This window comes from Varanus komodoensis, unplaced genomic scaffold, assembly GCF_004798865.1.
Source record: "Varanus komodoensis strain SLA01 unplaced genomic scaffold, ASM479886v1 scaffold39, whole genome shotgun sequence".
Taxonomy (NCBI): Eukaryota; Metazoa; Chordata; class Lepidosauria; order Squamata; family Varanidae; genus Varanus; species Varanus komodoensis.
In genome coordinates, this window is record NW_025335922.1 from 8,051,647 (window position 1) to 8,069,654 (window position 18,008).

At 45.3% G+C, this 18,008-nt stretch overlaps 1 protein-coding gene across 1 annotated transcript; it reads right to left on the reverse strand.

Moving 5' to 3' along the window:
• Window positions 1–107: 107 nt before the first annotated feature.
• LOC123028958 (protein mono-ADP-ribosyltransferase PARP12-like) lies at window positions 108–14,307 on the reverse strand. Its single transcript, XM_044441328.1, has 7 exons — window positions 13,955–14,307; window positions 11,593–11,713; window positions 9,181–9,321; window positions 7,321–7,402; window positions 4,855–4,985; window positions 4,465–4,616; window positions 108–2,941 (listed from the first exon to the last, which is right to left on the reverse strand). Exons 3-7 carry the CDS (start codon window positions 9,273–9,275, stop codon window positions 2,661–2,663), a joined length of 741 nt encoding a protein of 246 aa, XP_044297263.1. The 5' UTR covers window positions 9,276–9,321; window positions 11,593–11,713; window positions 13,955–14,307; the 3' UTR covers window positions 108–2,660.
• Window positions 14,308–18,008: the final 3,701 nt, after the last annotated feature.

The window sequence follows — 18,008 nt, forward strand, 5'->3', positions numbered from 1 at the left end:
AGCCAAAGATTTGTTTCAGACAGATTTTACTGAAGAAGACTGTTGTAGTTAAATGCACAGGCAATCCACTGAAATTATATCATGGAAGGGATTACCTCTTCAATCAATCAAAAGAATATTTACAGTTTATTCGGACATACAGGAAATAAATGTGGCATGTAGGCAGTCCTGGAAAGGACTACAAAGATGGAGTTTGTACAAGATGCTTTTATAACCTATCAGTTACATAAAGAGTCTGGGGCAGGGTGGGGGATCAGGTGCACAGTACAGAAGCACAATTGAGTAAAACAGTAGAGTTAAACACATGGCAAAAGGAGAACATTAACATGTCTAAGTTGTGCCCCAGAAGAAGGCCTTTCAGGACCAAGACACTAACGTTTCTAAGGGAAGCGAGACTTGTAATGTGGATTCCTGATCAGGTCAGGAATCCCATCTAAAGTAGTTCTTGTAGTGTCAGGCTCTTAGCAGCCATATTATGCCAAAGCTTTTGCTCATTTTTCCCTGACACTCTCCATAAACAAAAGAGAATCTCTGATATGCAGAGCCTTCTCCTCTGTAGGAAACAGTTTTTGCCCACAGTAGTATCTGAGGAAGGAACCTGCCACGAGTCTAAGACTGCCAGCTGCTTCTCAGATTTTTCCAGCTGCTTCATTTCTAGTGTGCAATTCCATCCAAGCCTCCACCTATGCCCACTCCCAAGAGCTGAAGCACTAGGTTGAGCAGTCAGTCCTGAAAGCTTTTCATGGATGAAGTGAGAGTAAGAAGCCTCTCCCACATGGAAGCAGGGTCTCCAGGGTCTCCATGCACCTAAACAGATGGCCGCTTGACTTTTTGCTTCAGTCAAGTATTGCTCATGCCTCAACAGTAAGTAGACCATTCCCTAGTCTTTCCCAAGTGCCTTCCCACTTCTTGCCTTCTTTCTGCCCTTCTCTTCTTTCCTTCCTCCTCCATCACCCTTTCTCCTGCGCATCCTCTTCTCATACTCAGCTGCCACCTTCCTGGCTCCCCTGCCTTCCTTTCATCCTTGGTCCTTTTTCCTTGTCCCCATTCACTGTTGTCCCTCATCAGGTGCTGATCATGTTGACTAAAGGAGTGGGCAGCAAGCACACAAAGGCATAAGCTGTTGCCACCCCTAGTGCTCTGTCCTTGTCATCCGCCCTGGCCTGGTTGTTGGGCCATGTGCAGTGAAAACCAGCAATCCCATTTGTAACTTGCTGAGCTCTCAGTAAGAGGCAACAACCCTGCTGACCCCAGACACCAAGCTATTGAGGAATTTAGGAGCCATAGTTCTCAACTTGCTGATGAGAAGGGTATTCTGAGCCCCATGGAGTGCCTCGTTCCATGCCCCCAAAATTAAGCTCAACACCAGCTGCATATTCATGGAAGAAGTGAGGGTGGGTAGGCTACAGAGATCTTTCCCAGAGTATCTTCCCTGTCTATTAAGATCAATGTAAGCTGTGCTGACTTCAGCAGGAGTAGAATTATATCCTGTGATATAACAACATGGGTTCCTGTTTACTGTTGATAACCAGCCAACTGGAGTTCAGTGGGGAGAAAATAAAATATGTAAAAACTAAGGCCACCATACAGCCAAAATTATGTATGGATAAATCGTTAAAGCAATGAAACTTATTCATATAAGCACAATGCTTATTTTCATCCCAAAACCACACTGGAATGTGAAGGACGGCTTGATATGCTGATCATTTGGCTTGGAAAAACTCTCCTTGTAGATGACACATTTGCACCAAGGTGAAAGAGCCAAAATGTTATTAATTGAAATTAAAAATGGACCTCTCATTCTTTTCTTGGTGCCAAAAGCTTGATTGAATTCATGTCTGATCATAGGTTTAAAATGCAAAACAAAGTAGACAAAGAGATCCCATTGGCAAATGGATGGTGAATTCTCAATTATTTTTGGAAGAGTAGACATTTTCTTACTGAGAAACCTAGAAAGGAAACAGTGTTTTATTCTGTTCTCCACATGCCTTGCACTGGGTCAGAGCATGGGTCTATCTAGCCCAATATTGTCAACATGGACAGGCAGTGCCTCTTCAGAGTTTCAGGCAGAGTTGTCTTAGCAAAGTCACAAGCACCTCCACCACCCCTAAAAATACATACTCTTGCACTGACTGGGTTCAGACAAATTTACAGTCTGCACTCAAATCACCTATTGAATGTGGGTTGCCACTGCAATGTGAATTAATTGAATTGTCTGAATGCAGTGACAATGCAAACAATACAAACCCAGAGTTTACAAACCAGCAACAAACCATGGGTTCTTCTCATGGATTGTTTGTGGTTAACAAGCCATTCACTGTTAGCGTGGCTGGGCTTGGACGATGACAGCTCACATTTCAACCTCTGGTTGAACCCATGGTTCAGTGACAATCTGCACTCATGGGTTATCAAGTCTGAACCCAATCATGGTGTAGTCCAGTCTCTTTCAGAGCAGGTTGTTTGACATCATAAGTGTGTAACTGGTTCCATTGGAGGCCTAAATAATCACTAGAAGAGCCTAAATACAGGCATCAAAACAATCACAGAGGTTTTTCTTAAATATGAAACATGTAAAATTTTATACATACATATGTACATACATACATATACACAAAAGTTGAAATCCATGCTTTGTATAAACAAACAGAAGATTGCTGCCTTTACATGACCACACAATTGGTTTCTTGCTCATACTCTATTATATATGCTGGATAAATCTGATACTTTTCAAAGATGACAAAAATCGAAGGGTTCCAAAGGCAGTCCACGCAGCTGTCATAAAAGCGGTTTGATTGATTAGGTCTAGATGGTGGGCGAAGGTAGGCCGCCTTGCCTTGAACATAATCTCCAACCAGAACTCTAGCTACAAACATGATCTTGATGCGGGTGTCTGACCGGCAGTAAGTATGGGAATAACTGGCATCCCTTGCAAAATAGCTTCCTAAAAGAAAAGATTTTGTAAAAGCTAGATGTCCTATATTTGAGACAAAATGCCAACAGGAATGCATCAAAGTGGGTGGAAAACAGAACTCCAAACACTTGGACTTCAACTCCTGGAATTCCCAATAACTGGCAAGGCTGGTAGGGGCTACCAGGAGTTGAAATCCCAAACATCTGGACATCTACCTGATGCCCATGCCTATTAAATAATCCTCTTGTACATTTCTGATCAATCCCTCTATTTCCAGTGTTGAGGTCATGCAGATGCCTACATAGCCCAGACTTCACCATTCTCACCCAAGATGGGGGCCCAGGGAAACTACAAGGTTTACAGGAGATAAACTCTCCTAAGGGGAGGACCCCAAAGCAGATCCATGAGGACTATGCCTGCTTAGAAGCCACCCCATGTAGAATAGCAGAGAAAATGAATGGAAGAGCGGGCAGGAGAGTGAGTGGACTGGAGTCTCTTGACCCAAAAGGAATGACTGCACAGGGCCAGGTCACAAGGCAGCATTTTGTGGCATGTCCCACTCATGCATTTCAGATGGCCCTTTTAGGCAGCTGATCGCTAGCCACATATAACTGACAGCCACATAATATTGAAATTGCTCTGGCTCTCAGAGTTTGGCACGATCCTTTCAGAGATGCTATTTATAATTCAGATTGTGATGAGACGGCATCGTTTCCATGGAGGAATAGAGTGAGGCAAGGAAAAGCAAGGCACAGCTGTGCAGAAAACATTCTGCCATTGCAAAAGTGGATGCCAAAGGCAATTCATTAGGCTGCATATCTGCCTGGTTCCACATCTACCAGAGATTGCTCCACCAGAGGCTGGGGAGTTTGTCTTGCTCAGATCAACTCTTCCCTGCTTTTCATCTGCCTTCACTGCATGGGGCAACTCTGAAGTTTTGAAGGACGGGATTCCAAGGAAGAGAAACGAGAAGCAACCAGCTACAGGACTTGGCTCAATCGCCAATCTTTGCTTGGTTATTTATATTGCAGGGTGGGCAAAAATATTTTTTTTTCTTAGCTAGTTGTCATCTCCCTGGAGAACATTCATTACTGTACTCAATTTAAACAACAGTAGATCTCCAGATGTTTTGAACCACAACTCTCAAATACTCTTGCCAGCATGGGCAATGCTCAGGAAGTATGAGAGCTGAATTCCAAATTCCTGGAGGTATGCCTTCTGCTCACCCCTGCAATTTTGTACATTACTCTTACTTTTTTTTAAACAGTCAGTACCAGTGACCCAATTTCCAGTAACCTCCTAGTTTTTCATCCTATTCAACTTATCAGGGTTAATCGTTGGTATAGAATGAAAGACCCTGTTTGGGGGCAGTTGATATAGTGGGCACACACTCCATCTAAAAGGTAACTGTACTTCATGTTGTATAATCTCAAACAAGAAACTTTGCCATTTTGTGTTTTCCAGTATCAGTCAAGATAAGGGAAATTCAGCCCTGCAAAGGTCATTATGCGACCTGAAGAGGGCAAGTGTGCATGTAATTCCGTGCCCAGTACCTTTTCCGTACAGCGTTCCGTGGGTTCCACAGATCCTCCAGTCAAAGTTCTGCCCGCAGATGTGATGCAAATGGGATGCGCTAGTACCGTGGAACAGGAGCTTTTCCTCAATGTCCTTTCCTCCATTCCACTTCTTCATCTGCTCTCTCTGCCTAAAGCAGAAGGCTCAGCTCAACAAAAATAATACTGCAAGAAAAACTCAGTGCAGTCGTATATGGATTTTCCCTTTCTTTTCCCGCACTTGGTCATGGAATCAAAGGGGCTATGAAAATTCAGGAAGTTGTTTTATATCAGAGGTGCAGAACCTCATCACAGAGATCCAAAGCCAGTCCTCCGTGGATCTTCAGAGGGCTCCCATCCCCAGATGTAAAATCAAAATCCAATACCTACCACTGGAAGATTTGCCAGAGAGAAGGGTTCTGAATCCTTCGGAGTCTTTGGATAATATAACCTTCCATTGTCTTCTCGAATAGTTCCTTGACGTTCTTATACTCTTCAGAAGAACTGGAGATCTCCACCAACTAGGCATAAGTCCAGAACTATTGTGAATAATGGTATCTGATTCATGGTTATAACATTGTTTTTTCACATTTATGCATATCACCCTTCTGGCCTCAACAGGTTCAAGAGGGGAGCTTCACAAGAAAATCTATACAGAACAAATAAACCTGTTTAAACACACACACTATCAAAAATAGAGGAAAACCTGAATGAATCAATAGGATAGCACAAGGGACAAGCCACTCAGCCCTCAAATCACTCTTTCCTCACGTTTGGACGCCAACTGTCGTTGGGCTGCAGGTCCTGCCATTCCTGGTCATTGCTCGTGCTCTCAGGGGCGATGGGACTTAGAGCTCAGGGAAGTCTGGGGAGTTGCGGCTGAGAATTGTGGCCGATGTGACAATCTTGCTGCTTGTGACTGTATTCTGCATGTGTTGCATTCTGCACGTGCTTCTATTCTGCGGAATATCACTGGTGGCTGCAGCAGGGTTGTGGCTGCAAAGTTGTTTTCACATGGTTAAGTTCCATGTGGCTATAGTAGCATTTCCATGAGACCTACATGGAATCCAGAAATGCTTTTTAGAATTCCAAAGCTCCTAATACTAGAATTCCCAGTTCCAGAGAAAAGGGTCAGCTTAGCCTTTTAGGTCACAGAGCAAAAGTTATGAATACAGTGGTGGCAGTCTGTATGCTTGCAAGGGAAAGGGCATGGATAAAGTCTCAAAGAGAGCTGGCACTCAAAAGGGCTTTTCCCTTTGCTATGAGCTTTACTGAAATAATGAACACATTTGTTTTAAAGGGTAGAGCAAAAATCTAAGAGGGGGTGCTACACTAGGAGGAAGGAGCTTCTTCTCCCGAATTTTAAGGTGGCCTCCCCCAAACTGGTTCCCTTCAGATGTTCAGGACTTCATCTCTCATCTACCCCTCTGAGTATGGCCTATGATCTCATCCCAAAGCATGTGGGAGGCGACAGCTTGGGGGAAACTGTTCTGAGTGACCCAGTATGTCCATTCAGATCAATGGACATTAAGATGAATGCAGTTCACATGCGCAAAGAACTGATGATTTCTTAGAACACTTTGATAATGGTTACAACCTACCTTGCCCAGCTCTGGTCCCACTTAAAGAGGGTTTTAGATAGGAATTAAGGAAGCCCTGCACTGGGTCAAAACAAAGCATTCATCCAGTTCCACATCCTATTCTGCTGAAGGCCAGATAGGCCATGGCCCAGAGTATGGTCTGAAGGCACATAAGGCATCCACCATACTGAAGCTAAGCAGGTCTGGGGCTGGCCTGAGCTTGGAGGGGAGACCACTTGGGAACCACATATAGCCCCCTCAAGTTCCACAATGGGAGAAAGGACATATACACATAAAACAACATATAGGTTCTGGGTGGCCTGTTAATCATCCCAACAATACACCTTCCCTATGTTTACACACACAGCAACATGTGCATTTCACCTCAGGGTGGACATAAAAAATGGAGGCCACCACTGCAACAAGCAGCCACATGTTCACCCATGGTGGTGCCTTGCTACAGATGAACCAGGTCTGGGTTTTCCTCCTGCCCAAATCTCTGTTACTTCGAAGCACAGAGCTATTTCAGATGGAGGAACCATTTAGCTACCTCCCAGCTAATAGCAGTAGATGTTTTCAGAACCAGTTGCGACCTGCACAGTCCTGAGGTTCATCCAGGGCTGGGAAACCTAGAACCGCCCATTGTTTTTTGGACCACAACTCCTACAGTCCTCAACCTTTATTCATGCTAGCTGCAGATCAAGAGAGCTGTAGTCCAAAATCAGTTCTGCCCACACACCACTGAGTCAAAAGAACACTCCTATTTGCTTTAACCAGTGTGGTTAGAGCATTGGGCTGGGACTGAAGAGAGCTGGGTTCTAGTCCCCACTCAGCCATGAAATTCAGTGGGTGGCTTTGGGCTGGTCATTGAATCTCATCCTAACCTAGCTCAGAAGGTTGTTGTGAGGATAAAATGGAGAGGAAGAGGATAAGGAGTATATAAGGTGCCTTGAGTTCCTCACCAGAGGAAAAATCATGTAATGTATTAAAAATAAAAAATATTAATACCGCTACTGCAAACTACTAAGTTCTTGATTTCATCTGGCACCTGGTACTACCTTCACAGGAACTGGTACTTCATATTCACTCTGCCCTTTTGGAAGTGGCTATGATCAAGCACAGGCATATTTTGGCCAATATTACTGGCAATTTGGTACTCTACTTTCACCAAAGGACTAGGGGCAACTCTTCTCCCTTGTGCTTGGTGGCTAGAATTTGGATCGTCAGAGAAAGCAGCTATTCTCACTATGTAAAGTGGAAAAGAGAAACGTAATACCTCATAGCCTATGTCAGGCAGTGCTGATTTGTCCCAACTGGAAGGAAACAAGTGGGAGGGAAACGAAGATACGGAGTGACTTCTGCAAACAGGAGATAAAAAGCAAACAATGACTCAGTGCTAGTCAGAGTCTGCTCGTTCTCAAAATATCAGTGCTTTTCTAAAGCACCTTTCTCTTACCTGGTGCCCCCCAGATGTTTTAAGCTAGAGCTCCCAAGATTCAGTCTACTGGGTTTTCAGAGCTGATGTGGAGGGCAGCAGGTGGAGGAATTCTGTTCCAGGAGCTGTGTTAGAGCAGACTTGCCCAACCTTGTGCCATCCACTCCAGCTCCCATCAGTCCCTGGCAACATAGTCATTGGAGAGTCAGGTTCAGCTTCCAAGGAATGGCCAGTGTACTCATTCTTAAGCATGCATCCTTGCCCAGCTCAGGCTGTGACTAGCCTGGGAGGGTTCCCCATATCTCAGCATTCATTTTACTTCTTTTAACCTGGAAGTGGGGTGAAGAGATAAACGAATAGGAGCACCGCTGTCCCAAAGAGACAAGAATTCTGGCACATGCAGCTCATGGTGAAGAGATGACTAAAGTTTCACATTGTTGCCATACCCTCCCCATACAGGTATTAGCAGGCAGAGGAGTCTTGTCCTGCCTTGGATTTAATCAGCCTTGCAATGACAGTCCTCCATCCTCCAGGTTCCCCATCCTTAACTCTCAGGATCCTCTCTAGCCAAGGTCTACATCAAAGCAACCCTTCAGTAGTAGATTGGCATAGCTTTTTTGCTACCGGGGTGGACTCAGGGCATCCACCAAGAAATCAACAGTTATGGGATGAGAGGCAAAGTTGAGAACTACTGTGGACAAAAATGGATTCCACGCTTCCAATCGGTACGGCTGGGAGGGTTAACTGGTGGCCCTCTTGATGTTCTTGCAGCACAGGTCCCATTAGCCCCTAAACATTGGCCACCTGCTGGCAGGTGGAGTCCAACATCATTTGGAGGGCTGCTGGTTCCCCCCCCCCCCCCCGCAACCATGCCGTAAGAAAAGTCTTAGCCAAACAATGGCTGTGGGATCTGACCCAAGTGAAGACAACTGGCCCAGCTGCTTCCGGATGAACAGCACTATCAATGAAAAGGCACTGTGCAGCTTTTCCACCTGTCCTGCTTCGACAGACTTTGTGTTGAGAAAAAAGAAGGAAATGGTAGGAAAACACAAGAAGGGTACGTGTGGAATGCATGATCGTCTGGCCACCTCATGACATTCCACGTGTGACACAGTGTGCAATGACTGGTGCCTTTGGACAAGGTCTTTACACACATCTTAGGAGCATACAAAGTGCCTGCCATGTGGTTTAATGGGTCCCAGAGAAGCACTGGGATGTTCTTGTAGGTGTGCACTTGCAAACGCATCAGCTACAAGCATGATGTGTCGCTGGATAAGCGGAAAACACTTGTCAAACATTCTCTATATAAATAGAATGGGGGAGAAGGATTGCTTTAAAACCCATTTTTACTCTGCCTTTCAGTCTCCATACAAGCCTCTCAAGGTACTTCACAAGAAACAGCAACCTGAAGTGCAGAAATGATCAAAATTCACAACCCCCTCCCCACAAATAATACAATAGAAACTACTCTTTTAATTAAATGTTATTGTGTTCTGTACTGTTCTTTTTATTTTAAATTATTGTCTGTTTTATATCTTACATCTTATATTGTATTTTACTGTTTTTATTAATTGTTGTACACCCCCCAGAGAGCTTTGGGTAGTATAGGAACAAAGTTAATACTGATGTTACAATACAGCAGATAACAGAACTAGGCTGAAAACACAGCATGTGCAGTTAGGAGAGAAATTCATAATATACCTTTTCTTGCTTTCACGTCCACCACCAAAGAACACAAGCCTGGGCCACCGGCAGACTTTTCTCTGGGTTTGGTAGTGTAGGTTCCTCTGAACCATCTCTTGAGGGAAACAGCAGTGCTTACTGTTAGGAACAATGCATCTCCTTCACCAAACAACAATTATTTTTGTCACCACAGCATGATGGGGCGGGTTGAAACTTTATCATGACCTCACTATATTCCAGCCTCTTTTGCTAATATGGCTTCCTCACTAGATTTGATGGATAACCCCCAGAAACTCCCACTAATCTGGCGATCTTTTGCCAGATTTGTTACAGTGTGCATGGGTTCCCGAAGGCTTAAGACCCAGAAGAAAATGAAGAATGAAAAAGCAAGATGGAACTGACCAGACTGAGAAAACCGGGAGGCCAGGAGCGGTTGGAGAATGGACTGGTTTGATGGACCGCAGAGAGAGAATGGAATGTGATGAGAGTGCGTGTGTTCAAGATAAAGGCCAGCATGTTCTGTGCCAGCTCTGCTCAGAGGAGTTCACTGTTCGATCCAGTTGGACTAAGCTGATGGAGCCAACTTTATAAAATGACTGGGCTTTCCAGCTCCCGTGTGTGCCAGACCAGTGCTGCAACTGGTCACTCACAGTCCCGATGGATCACCGAAACAGCATGAGTGTTGCATGAATGCGAGTGCGAATGAGGCCTCTTGATATTGTTGCTGATGATTGCTGAACTTGTGTTCTTATACTCTCGTATATCATAGAATAAACGTTACATGCATAGTGTTTAAAACCAGATCTGGCGTTCAGTCTCTCTTTGATAAGGGCTTTCCTTGGAAACCTGATAGTCTCCTGTTTACTGAATCAAGGACCACTTTATTATGGTCACAGGTTCACACCTGAGCCACAATACATGATAGCAGTCCTTTAGCCAGAAATCTGATAATCCCTGCCCTTATACCACAATGGTATAGAAGGTGTGTGCCATAACAAAATAATCTTCATTTCACCAGTCATCTTGTTCTCAGGCCTGGGAAACAGACGAGGGATACTCAGAGAGAAAACTAAGAATAAAGGAGGTGTTCACAATAAGATATTCATCTGGAATTGTCCATCTTGGCCACTTCTATAGAATCCAGATGATTTTGCCAAATCATTGCATCAGATTTCCCCATGCTGAGTTGTGGCAATATAATGCTTTTTCTGCATTTAAATTATTCTCTCATGTTGTGAGTGGACAGAATCAATGGCTGATTTTCAGGGCTACCATGCCTTTAAGCTTCCTGTTTGTAGATTCTGTCTACTTATATTGCCTAGAAGATTGGGGATGAATATTCTCACAGTGTCAAATCCTGTTGTCATCAGAAAAAGGATTTCATTGCTGGTTCCTTTCTCTTTTTCTTATGTGCCTGCAATTTTTAAGGAGCTATATTTGGTTGCGGCAGATTTCTCAAACTGTTTCCGTTCTCCTGTCGTTTACTGAATCACCTTGCTCCCTCTACTCTTGCTTTGCAGCCTGTGAAGTGCCTACTTTCTAGCAAGACCCAACAGATTATGAAAGCATGAACTCAGTCAGTACAAGTTACACACAAACAGGAGATCAAGGTTTTATCCTCTCTAAACTACAGTGCTACCCTGTGACCAACAGAGGTCTTCTTTGGTAGAATTTGCAAACAAAAGCTAAGAGACTGGAATACCAAAAAAGATATGTGACACATTGTAGGCTTGCTAATATATTATTGGCACTGACAAAGCCTACAAAAGTTGCACAGCCAAACCAATGATATCAAATGCAAACAAAGTCACTGTTTACCAAGAAAATGTCTAGCAAAAACACTGATGAGTTGTGATTAATTTAAACACATACACATCCCAGCATGATAAGAAGCAACAAAAATAACGATGACAACAACTTAATTTCTATATTACCCATAGAAACTGGGCAGTTTGTAACAGTATGAAAAAATGATCCAATAAAATATGACACAATACTACAAAATATTATGAAAAGAAACATTAAAAATTAAAAACGACTTAAAAATACATTGAAGAATGACCCACTAAAACAAAAATGTCTGGCATAAGTAATCCGCTCAAGCCTCTGGATAACCAAGGATGTCTTCAAAAACTTCAAACGCTTTGTGCCAGCCTAACCTGGTACAAGAGGATTACAAGCAGGGTGGGAGTTCCTTTTGGATGCCACCCTGTTGATACTTGGAGCAAGACCCAGAGGCTAAGCACCGTGTTGGGGGAGACTGTGGCTGGAAGAGGCACTGCAACAGGACTTGTGGTTCCAAGCCAGATGTGTAGGCATTTGTCTGTCTGCTTGCACACATTTCTGTCTCTTTGCTTGGATATATTTCATATCTGACAGTTTGATTATGATATCCATATTAAATAGCAGCAATAGCACTCCACACATTACCTTGGAAGTTTAGTTCATACAGCTGAGTGCCGGCTTGAAAAAACACAACACCTTTGGAGTCAGCTAGAAAAGCAGACTCCAGGTCAGGTGATGATACTGTTGCAGCCCGATGCTCGGAATGCTAGGGAGGCAGAACACAAAGAGAGAGAGGGAGGGAGAGAGAGATGGCCAATTGGTTTGGTTTTGACTTTCTAGGTGTTGCACTGTCTTCGCAAACTTCAAACTGTAAACTCTCATGTTGCCACATTTGGATCTTCTTCATCCAACCTTCCACCCTTTTGGTCAAGGCTAATCAATGTGGTACTACAACTCCCATGAGCCCCAGCCAGCACAGACAAGGATTGTGGGAGCTGCTCCTGCGTTGAAATATGACTTTTCACTGTCAGGGGGTGCAAAGGATCTGTTTATGTTGACTTTGCTAGACCTTTGGTCTGACCCTGTAGCGTTCTTTTTGTAGAAACATAGAAACAGAGTGAGTCAGAAGGGGCCTCCCGGGCCATCTAGTCTGACCCCTGGCTCCAGCTGGCTCCACTCATGACATGCTTACTGTGTGCATGTTCAGTCTATCCTTGAACACCCTCACCAATGGGGCTGCAACCACCTCCCATGGAAGCCCATTCCATACTCTAGGAGTCCTAACCATCAGGAAGTGCTTCCTGGCATCCAAACTGAACCCCGGTTCCCTGAGCCTTGCTCCACTGGAACACACCCTGCCCATCTCTGTTGGGGAGAACAGATCTCAACCCACCTCTGTGTGACACCCCCTCATGTACCTGTATGTTGCCAACAGATCCCCTCGGAATCTCCTCTTCTCCAGGCTGAAAAGAGCCAGTTCCCTCGGTCTTGCCTTATATGGCTTCCCCTGCAGTCCAGTCACCATCCTTGTGACCCTACATGGCACCGATTCCAACCTGGCTATGTTTCCTGTAATGTGGGGTCCATGGATTTCTTATGACCTTAAGAAACCCATGATCAGCAAGGGAAGGCATGTTCTCACTGGGGGTGCGGCCAGGGGCGGCCAGCCTTTGCAGGAACTTCTGCCACCACTGCATGGGCTCCCCATGGCAAAAGACACAGCGGGAGAGTGGCTAGCAAGCAGGACTCCTTGGAGAAGCAGCTCCCTGGCCAACGTCCTGAGCCATTTCCCAAAGGAAGAGGTCAGGTGGGTGAGCTCTCTGGATAGGCGGCCTGCTCATCCATCTTCCCAGTTTGAGGGCTCTCCCAAAATGACCATTCTAGTAGGTGGACAGCCTTTCTGGGGAGCCACACCAGCTGAACAAAGCAACCAAAAGCCCTTGCCAGTCTCCTGTGCAGGGACTTCTCCAAGACTGAGTGCCCAGGCAGGCAGCTTCTCCAGAGATCTTGCAAGCACCATCTCTGGAGCGGTGCCCAGACCTGAATGCTGCACTGGAAGGTCCTTTCCAAAGTGAGGAATTGTGAAGAGGCCCTGCAGCTTGCCTGATCAGTTAAGTGGTGGGAGAGATGTGGAGACACAGCACCATGTGACCTCCCGGCTGAGGCAGGGGGGCATCCTGTGCTGTGGCTGGATGCCACCTACCTTCACTGGAGGCAGGGTAACGCTGGGATTGGCTCAATGCAGTCACACCTGCTGTCTCCTCACTGGCGCCTGCTGTTGGCCCATCAGCAAACTGGAGAAGTTTCAAATCTCAGGTAACAAAAAGCAAACTAAACAACATTCCCACCCTCTCACTGCTTCATCACATGGCCAAGTCATTGAGGATTTCCTCAGATTATAACTGGTTGTGTGAAGAGTGTTGTATGAAGTAACCTCATGTTAGCAAAAATGACATACCAAATATAAATGTTTACATTTCACTCCTTTGTTTGCTATGCCTCATATGCTGTATTCTTCAAACAGAAGAATGATAATCAGAACTTGAAAGGGCCTTGTAGTTCAGCCCTCTGCATGAAGCAAGAAATCCAGAGTTATGGAGTCCCCAGAAATGGGGGTCCAACTTGAGGACCTCCAGCAAAGGAGAGCCCACCAGCCCTCTTCGCCCACCATGAAGATTGCAGTGCTCAATCAAAAGCGACCTTCTTGCAAATTAAGGCCATTAGGGGTGCTATCATATTCATGTCTAGGCAAAAATAAGTCCAACAACTCCCAGCATCCTCCTCAAACAACATGGCTGGCTGGTTGGGACGGGAGTTGTAGGACTTAGTTCAATCTAAACTTGCATGAACTTTTGCCCAAAACTTAGAGCTGCATTTGCGTGGGACAGAAAATAAGTTCATGCCCTTTTCTCCAGGACAGCTGTTGGAAATGAAACACCCGATGGCGATACCCAAGTGGAGATGGTTCATCAGCTCATGGCTGAACCATAATAGAATGATAGCTTACCTTTTTGCCATACTCAATCCATTTGCCATTTTCATCCAGCCAATACCAGATAAATTCTATTCGAACAATGGAATCAAAAAGCATGGCTGCTGGTGTGCAGGGAGGGCCACGCAGGTGTTCAGGCTCCAGCCATCCACCGACGAAATCCTGAATGTCAGCAACACATGGAAGAGATGCGGCGGTGGGCACAGGGGACCATCAGTTCAAGCTTAACCCAGGAAAGACATTTTCACCTGCGTATCCATTTTCATCTAGCATAGGCTGGCCAGCTCCGTTACATAGGAAACGGCCTTATGCCGGATCAGACTGTTTGTCCCCCAGCCAGGAATGGTTTTGACTCTGATTGGCAGCAGAAGTTCTGCAGGTGGGGAGCAGAGCCTCTTTTCCAGTTCAAAAGCCAAATCCCTTTTAGGAGAAGCACTCAGGGCAGCACTCCAGTGGTAGTCCAGACTGAAGGGGAAAGGGGAAGGGATTGAGCCCACCAGAAATAGCAGCCCGCATGATTTTAAAGCTCTTACTGCCAGTAACTGAACCTTCAAAAAGGCAGTACAACTTTTTAGAATGTGCAGAAAGTCAAGAAACTGCCAAACCATCAGTGCGCAGGGCAAAAGAGCATAGGGCCTCCTGGAAAACCCAGACTGCAACCCCGGGAGGGACAGATCTGGCCCCCAAGGCTGAAGTCCTGTGTGCTTGTTCTCCAGGGTCTCAGTGTCACACCTGATTATTCTTTAACTGAAGACTCCAGGGAAGTACCTGGCACCTTTGGCATGCAGCACAGGTGCTCCACCCACTGAGTTATGGCTTCTCTCCATGGATGACTTTTTAAGGTAAGAAAGCAACTTGGGTGAGAAGAGACAGATAGATGTGCCAGCACATGAGTGGCGTGTTACATGCAGGAACGAGGCCAAGGCTGTCATGCTCAGCTGGCCTCAGAGCAGCAGGAAGAGACTCACTGCAGGCTCCGAAGTGAGCAAGAGTGAGGAGCAGCTGCAGGGAGCATGCAACAAGGCACAAAGGCATTCACCCAGGATATGAACTAGGTCCTTGTGAGAGTTCAGCAACAGGCAAGGAACTCAGGGCCATTGGTCCTTCCCTCCTTACTACCTGCTGCTAGTAAATAACTGGTTTTGTCAGGGACATCTTTCCAGTACAATCCCAGGAAGACAAAAAGCCAGAAGAGGTGTGGGGGTTCTATACATTGCTCCTGTTTGACTATCTAACTGTTAGACAGACAACATGGGTGAGTGCTTGGTGCATTGAGCTCCTGGCCCTCAAGGAACAATTTTGTTCCCGTAAAGCTGAGGTTGCAGAGCTGGAGAAACTGCGAGAAGATTATGGATGGCACGTTCAGGGATGCAGCAGCCACGTCCCAATTGCAGGGTGAGAGCTCCTCCGCTGTCATAGCAAATGCGGTCTCAAGGGCGTCTCTCCAAGGAAATGATCACATACAAAGGACTCTTTTCTCTGGAGACAAAAAGGAGTTCTTGCAGTAAGGACATGCCCAGCTTGTTCAGCAATTTTGGTGGCCTTGAATATGTATGATTTTTATGGATGCCTGCAAAGGAGTCTTTTATTGTGCGAACTCCTGCCTCAAACTTGGATTTTTATTGGGCAAGAAGACGAAGTTTAGAAATATTCCAGACAGAAGACTGCCTCATATAGACAAGGAGAAAATTGTCTACTTAAAATGCATCATGAAGCCAATCTTTGTATCATCTGAGTAGAAAAGACTGAGAAAAAGGTGACAGGACATGAAAGATAATTTGCTGGCTGTGGAACTCTCCTTTAACATCCATTCACTCCAGGTTCAGTTCTGCACACGTTTACACAGGGAAAAAGCCCCACGCCTTCCAGCCAGGAAAGTGGCGTTCTGGTTCAGGGGCTGGGGCTTGGCAGATCTAGGTTCTCATTCCCATTCAGCCATGAAGCTCACTGGATGATTCTGGGCCAATCACAGACTCTCAGTCCAACCTACCTCACAGGGCTGTTGTTGTCAGGATAACATGGAGAAGAGGAGAACCTTGAAATCTGCTTTGGGCTCCTTTCAAAGGAAGAAAGGCAGGGTATAAATGTAATGTAATATTGATAATAGGAAGTAGGAAGTAATGTTAGTTTGTGCCTTTCGGAAGTGATGTTAATCTCTGCGTTATTGTCAGTGTCAGCTGCTGATTTAAGCAATAAAAGTGCCCACTAAAGGCACAGAGGCAAGTGCAGCCCATTTCTTTGGTTAGAGGGCAACCTCAATGGACAAATTCTAAACAAAACAAAACCAGATCTACAAACTTTCTTGCAAAGTGTCATTACCTTCTTCAGACCATTTCAAATAGCATTTGGAACAATTGTGGATGCTATGGAAGGGATGGGAGGCCACGGATGTCTTTTCCTATCTGTTCCATAGACATCAAGCACCCCAATCTGCTGTGTTTAGAGTTTGGAAAGCACCCCTTTTACTTGGTTTTAATCCAGGTGGGATAACTGAGCACCAAACAGAAGAACAAGGGCTTGGCATGACCAAACCCAAGGAATGCCAACTGTGGGACAATGACTGGGTTTAAGAACACAGCAATCCACACTCAAGGGCTGGGTGTGGCTTGCGATTGAACTAGGGTTATTGTTCAAATATGACTTATCATATGGTCTGAACCCAGCAGTGCTGGCAAGCCATGTCTTGCTAAACATGAACAACTCATGAAGAAAAGCCCTGGTTTGTTGTTGGGTTCTGCACTGCGGGCTACTCACCATAGTTTGTTATCTTAGCTGGGTTCAGACAACACGATAACCCATATTTTCAACAATATCCCACAGTTCAGCATTCAATCTATACTCAGATTATTATATTGTCTGAACCCAAGCAATGGTTTGGATCTAGACTTGGTTTTACTTAAAGCAGACCCATTGAAATCAGGACTTCTGTACAACAAACAAGTTCCATTCATTTCAGTGAATAACCTCCAAATATCTCTAAGCCTGGATCCAATCCTATCAACCAGGGAGGAGAGACAAAGAACCATCCTTTGTTTTGTTGTTGTAATGAAGTGTTTCGATTTTAAACTTGCTTTGCGTGTATCAGCATACATTAAGGTTCTAGGAAATGTACGCAGTCCAGGAAAATATGCCTGCCTCAGACGGTTCAGTCATGGATTAAAGGCCTTTGCTCCCTTTGCAGCAAGCACTTTCAGACTTTGCCTCTTTCTCAAACAGCTTTCAGTTTCTGCTAAATCCTCACTAACAACCTTGCTTTGCAAATGGCTTCAAGTGGGGACCACTTAGTAACCAAGTTTGCTTTTCAAGGCAGAATATTCTGCTCTACAGCAGAAAGCAAAAGGATGTAACACCAAAGTTCAGAGAGGTATTCCAGTGGGTTGTGTATACAGCCAAAATAACACCCCACACACACACGCAAACATGGGAAGTAACAGCAGGCTTGTGGGAACTTTGGAACTCTCTCTCTCTCTCTCTCTCTCTCTCTCTCTCTCTCTCTCTCTCTCTGTGGTGGGAGCCACTAAAAGGAGAACCCCTCAAAGGGCCCAGTGGGGGTGTGGCCTGCTCAGCGGCCAGAACGCCAACTGAGTGTTGCAAGGCAGGGACAATGTTTGGGGCAGAGAATGGAAATGGAGGGGCTGAAATGCAGAAGAGAGAGTCATCTACACTGTTTGCAGATCTCACTTAGATGCAGTATATATTTGAGTAGAGTTTAAGCACCCTCTGGAATGTGTGGATCACCAGAGCTTGGAATACAGCCCTATCCTCCCTTACCATTGGCAATGCAGACTGGGGCTGATGGGAGTTGCAGCCTAGCAACATCTAGAAGGCCATACTTTCCTCTCCCCAGATTCAGAAGCCGGGATTCTTTCAAAGGCCCACATAACAGTTAGGGGTACTGTTGGCCTAACCAAGTGGTGGGCATAGCAAAGATGGCCATCCCTAACTGGCCTCAGAACAAGAAGGTGGACTGTAGGCACACACAGAAGGGAGCCACAGTGAGCATGGGCACTTTTGGAAAAACCCAACTAAGTCTGTGCTAATTGGGTCTCGGGGAAGCAGGGACCCCCAG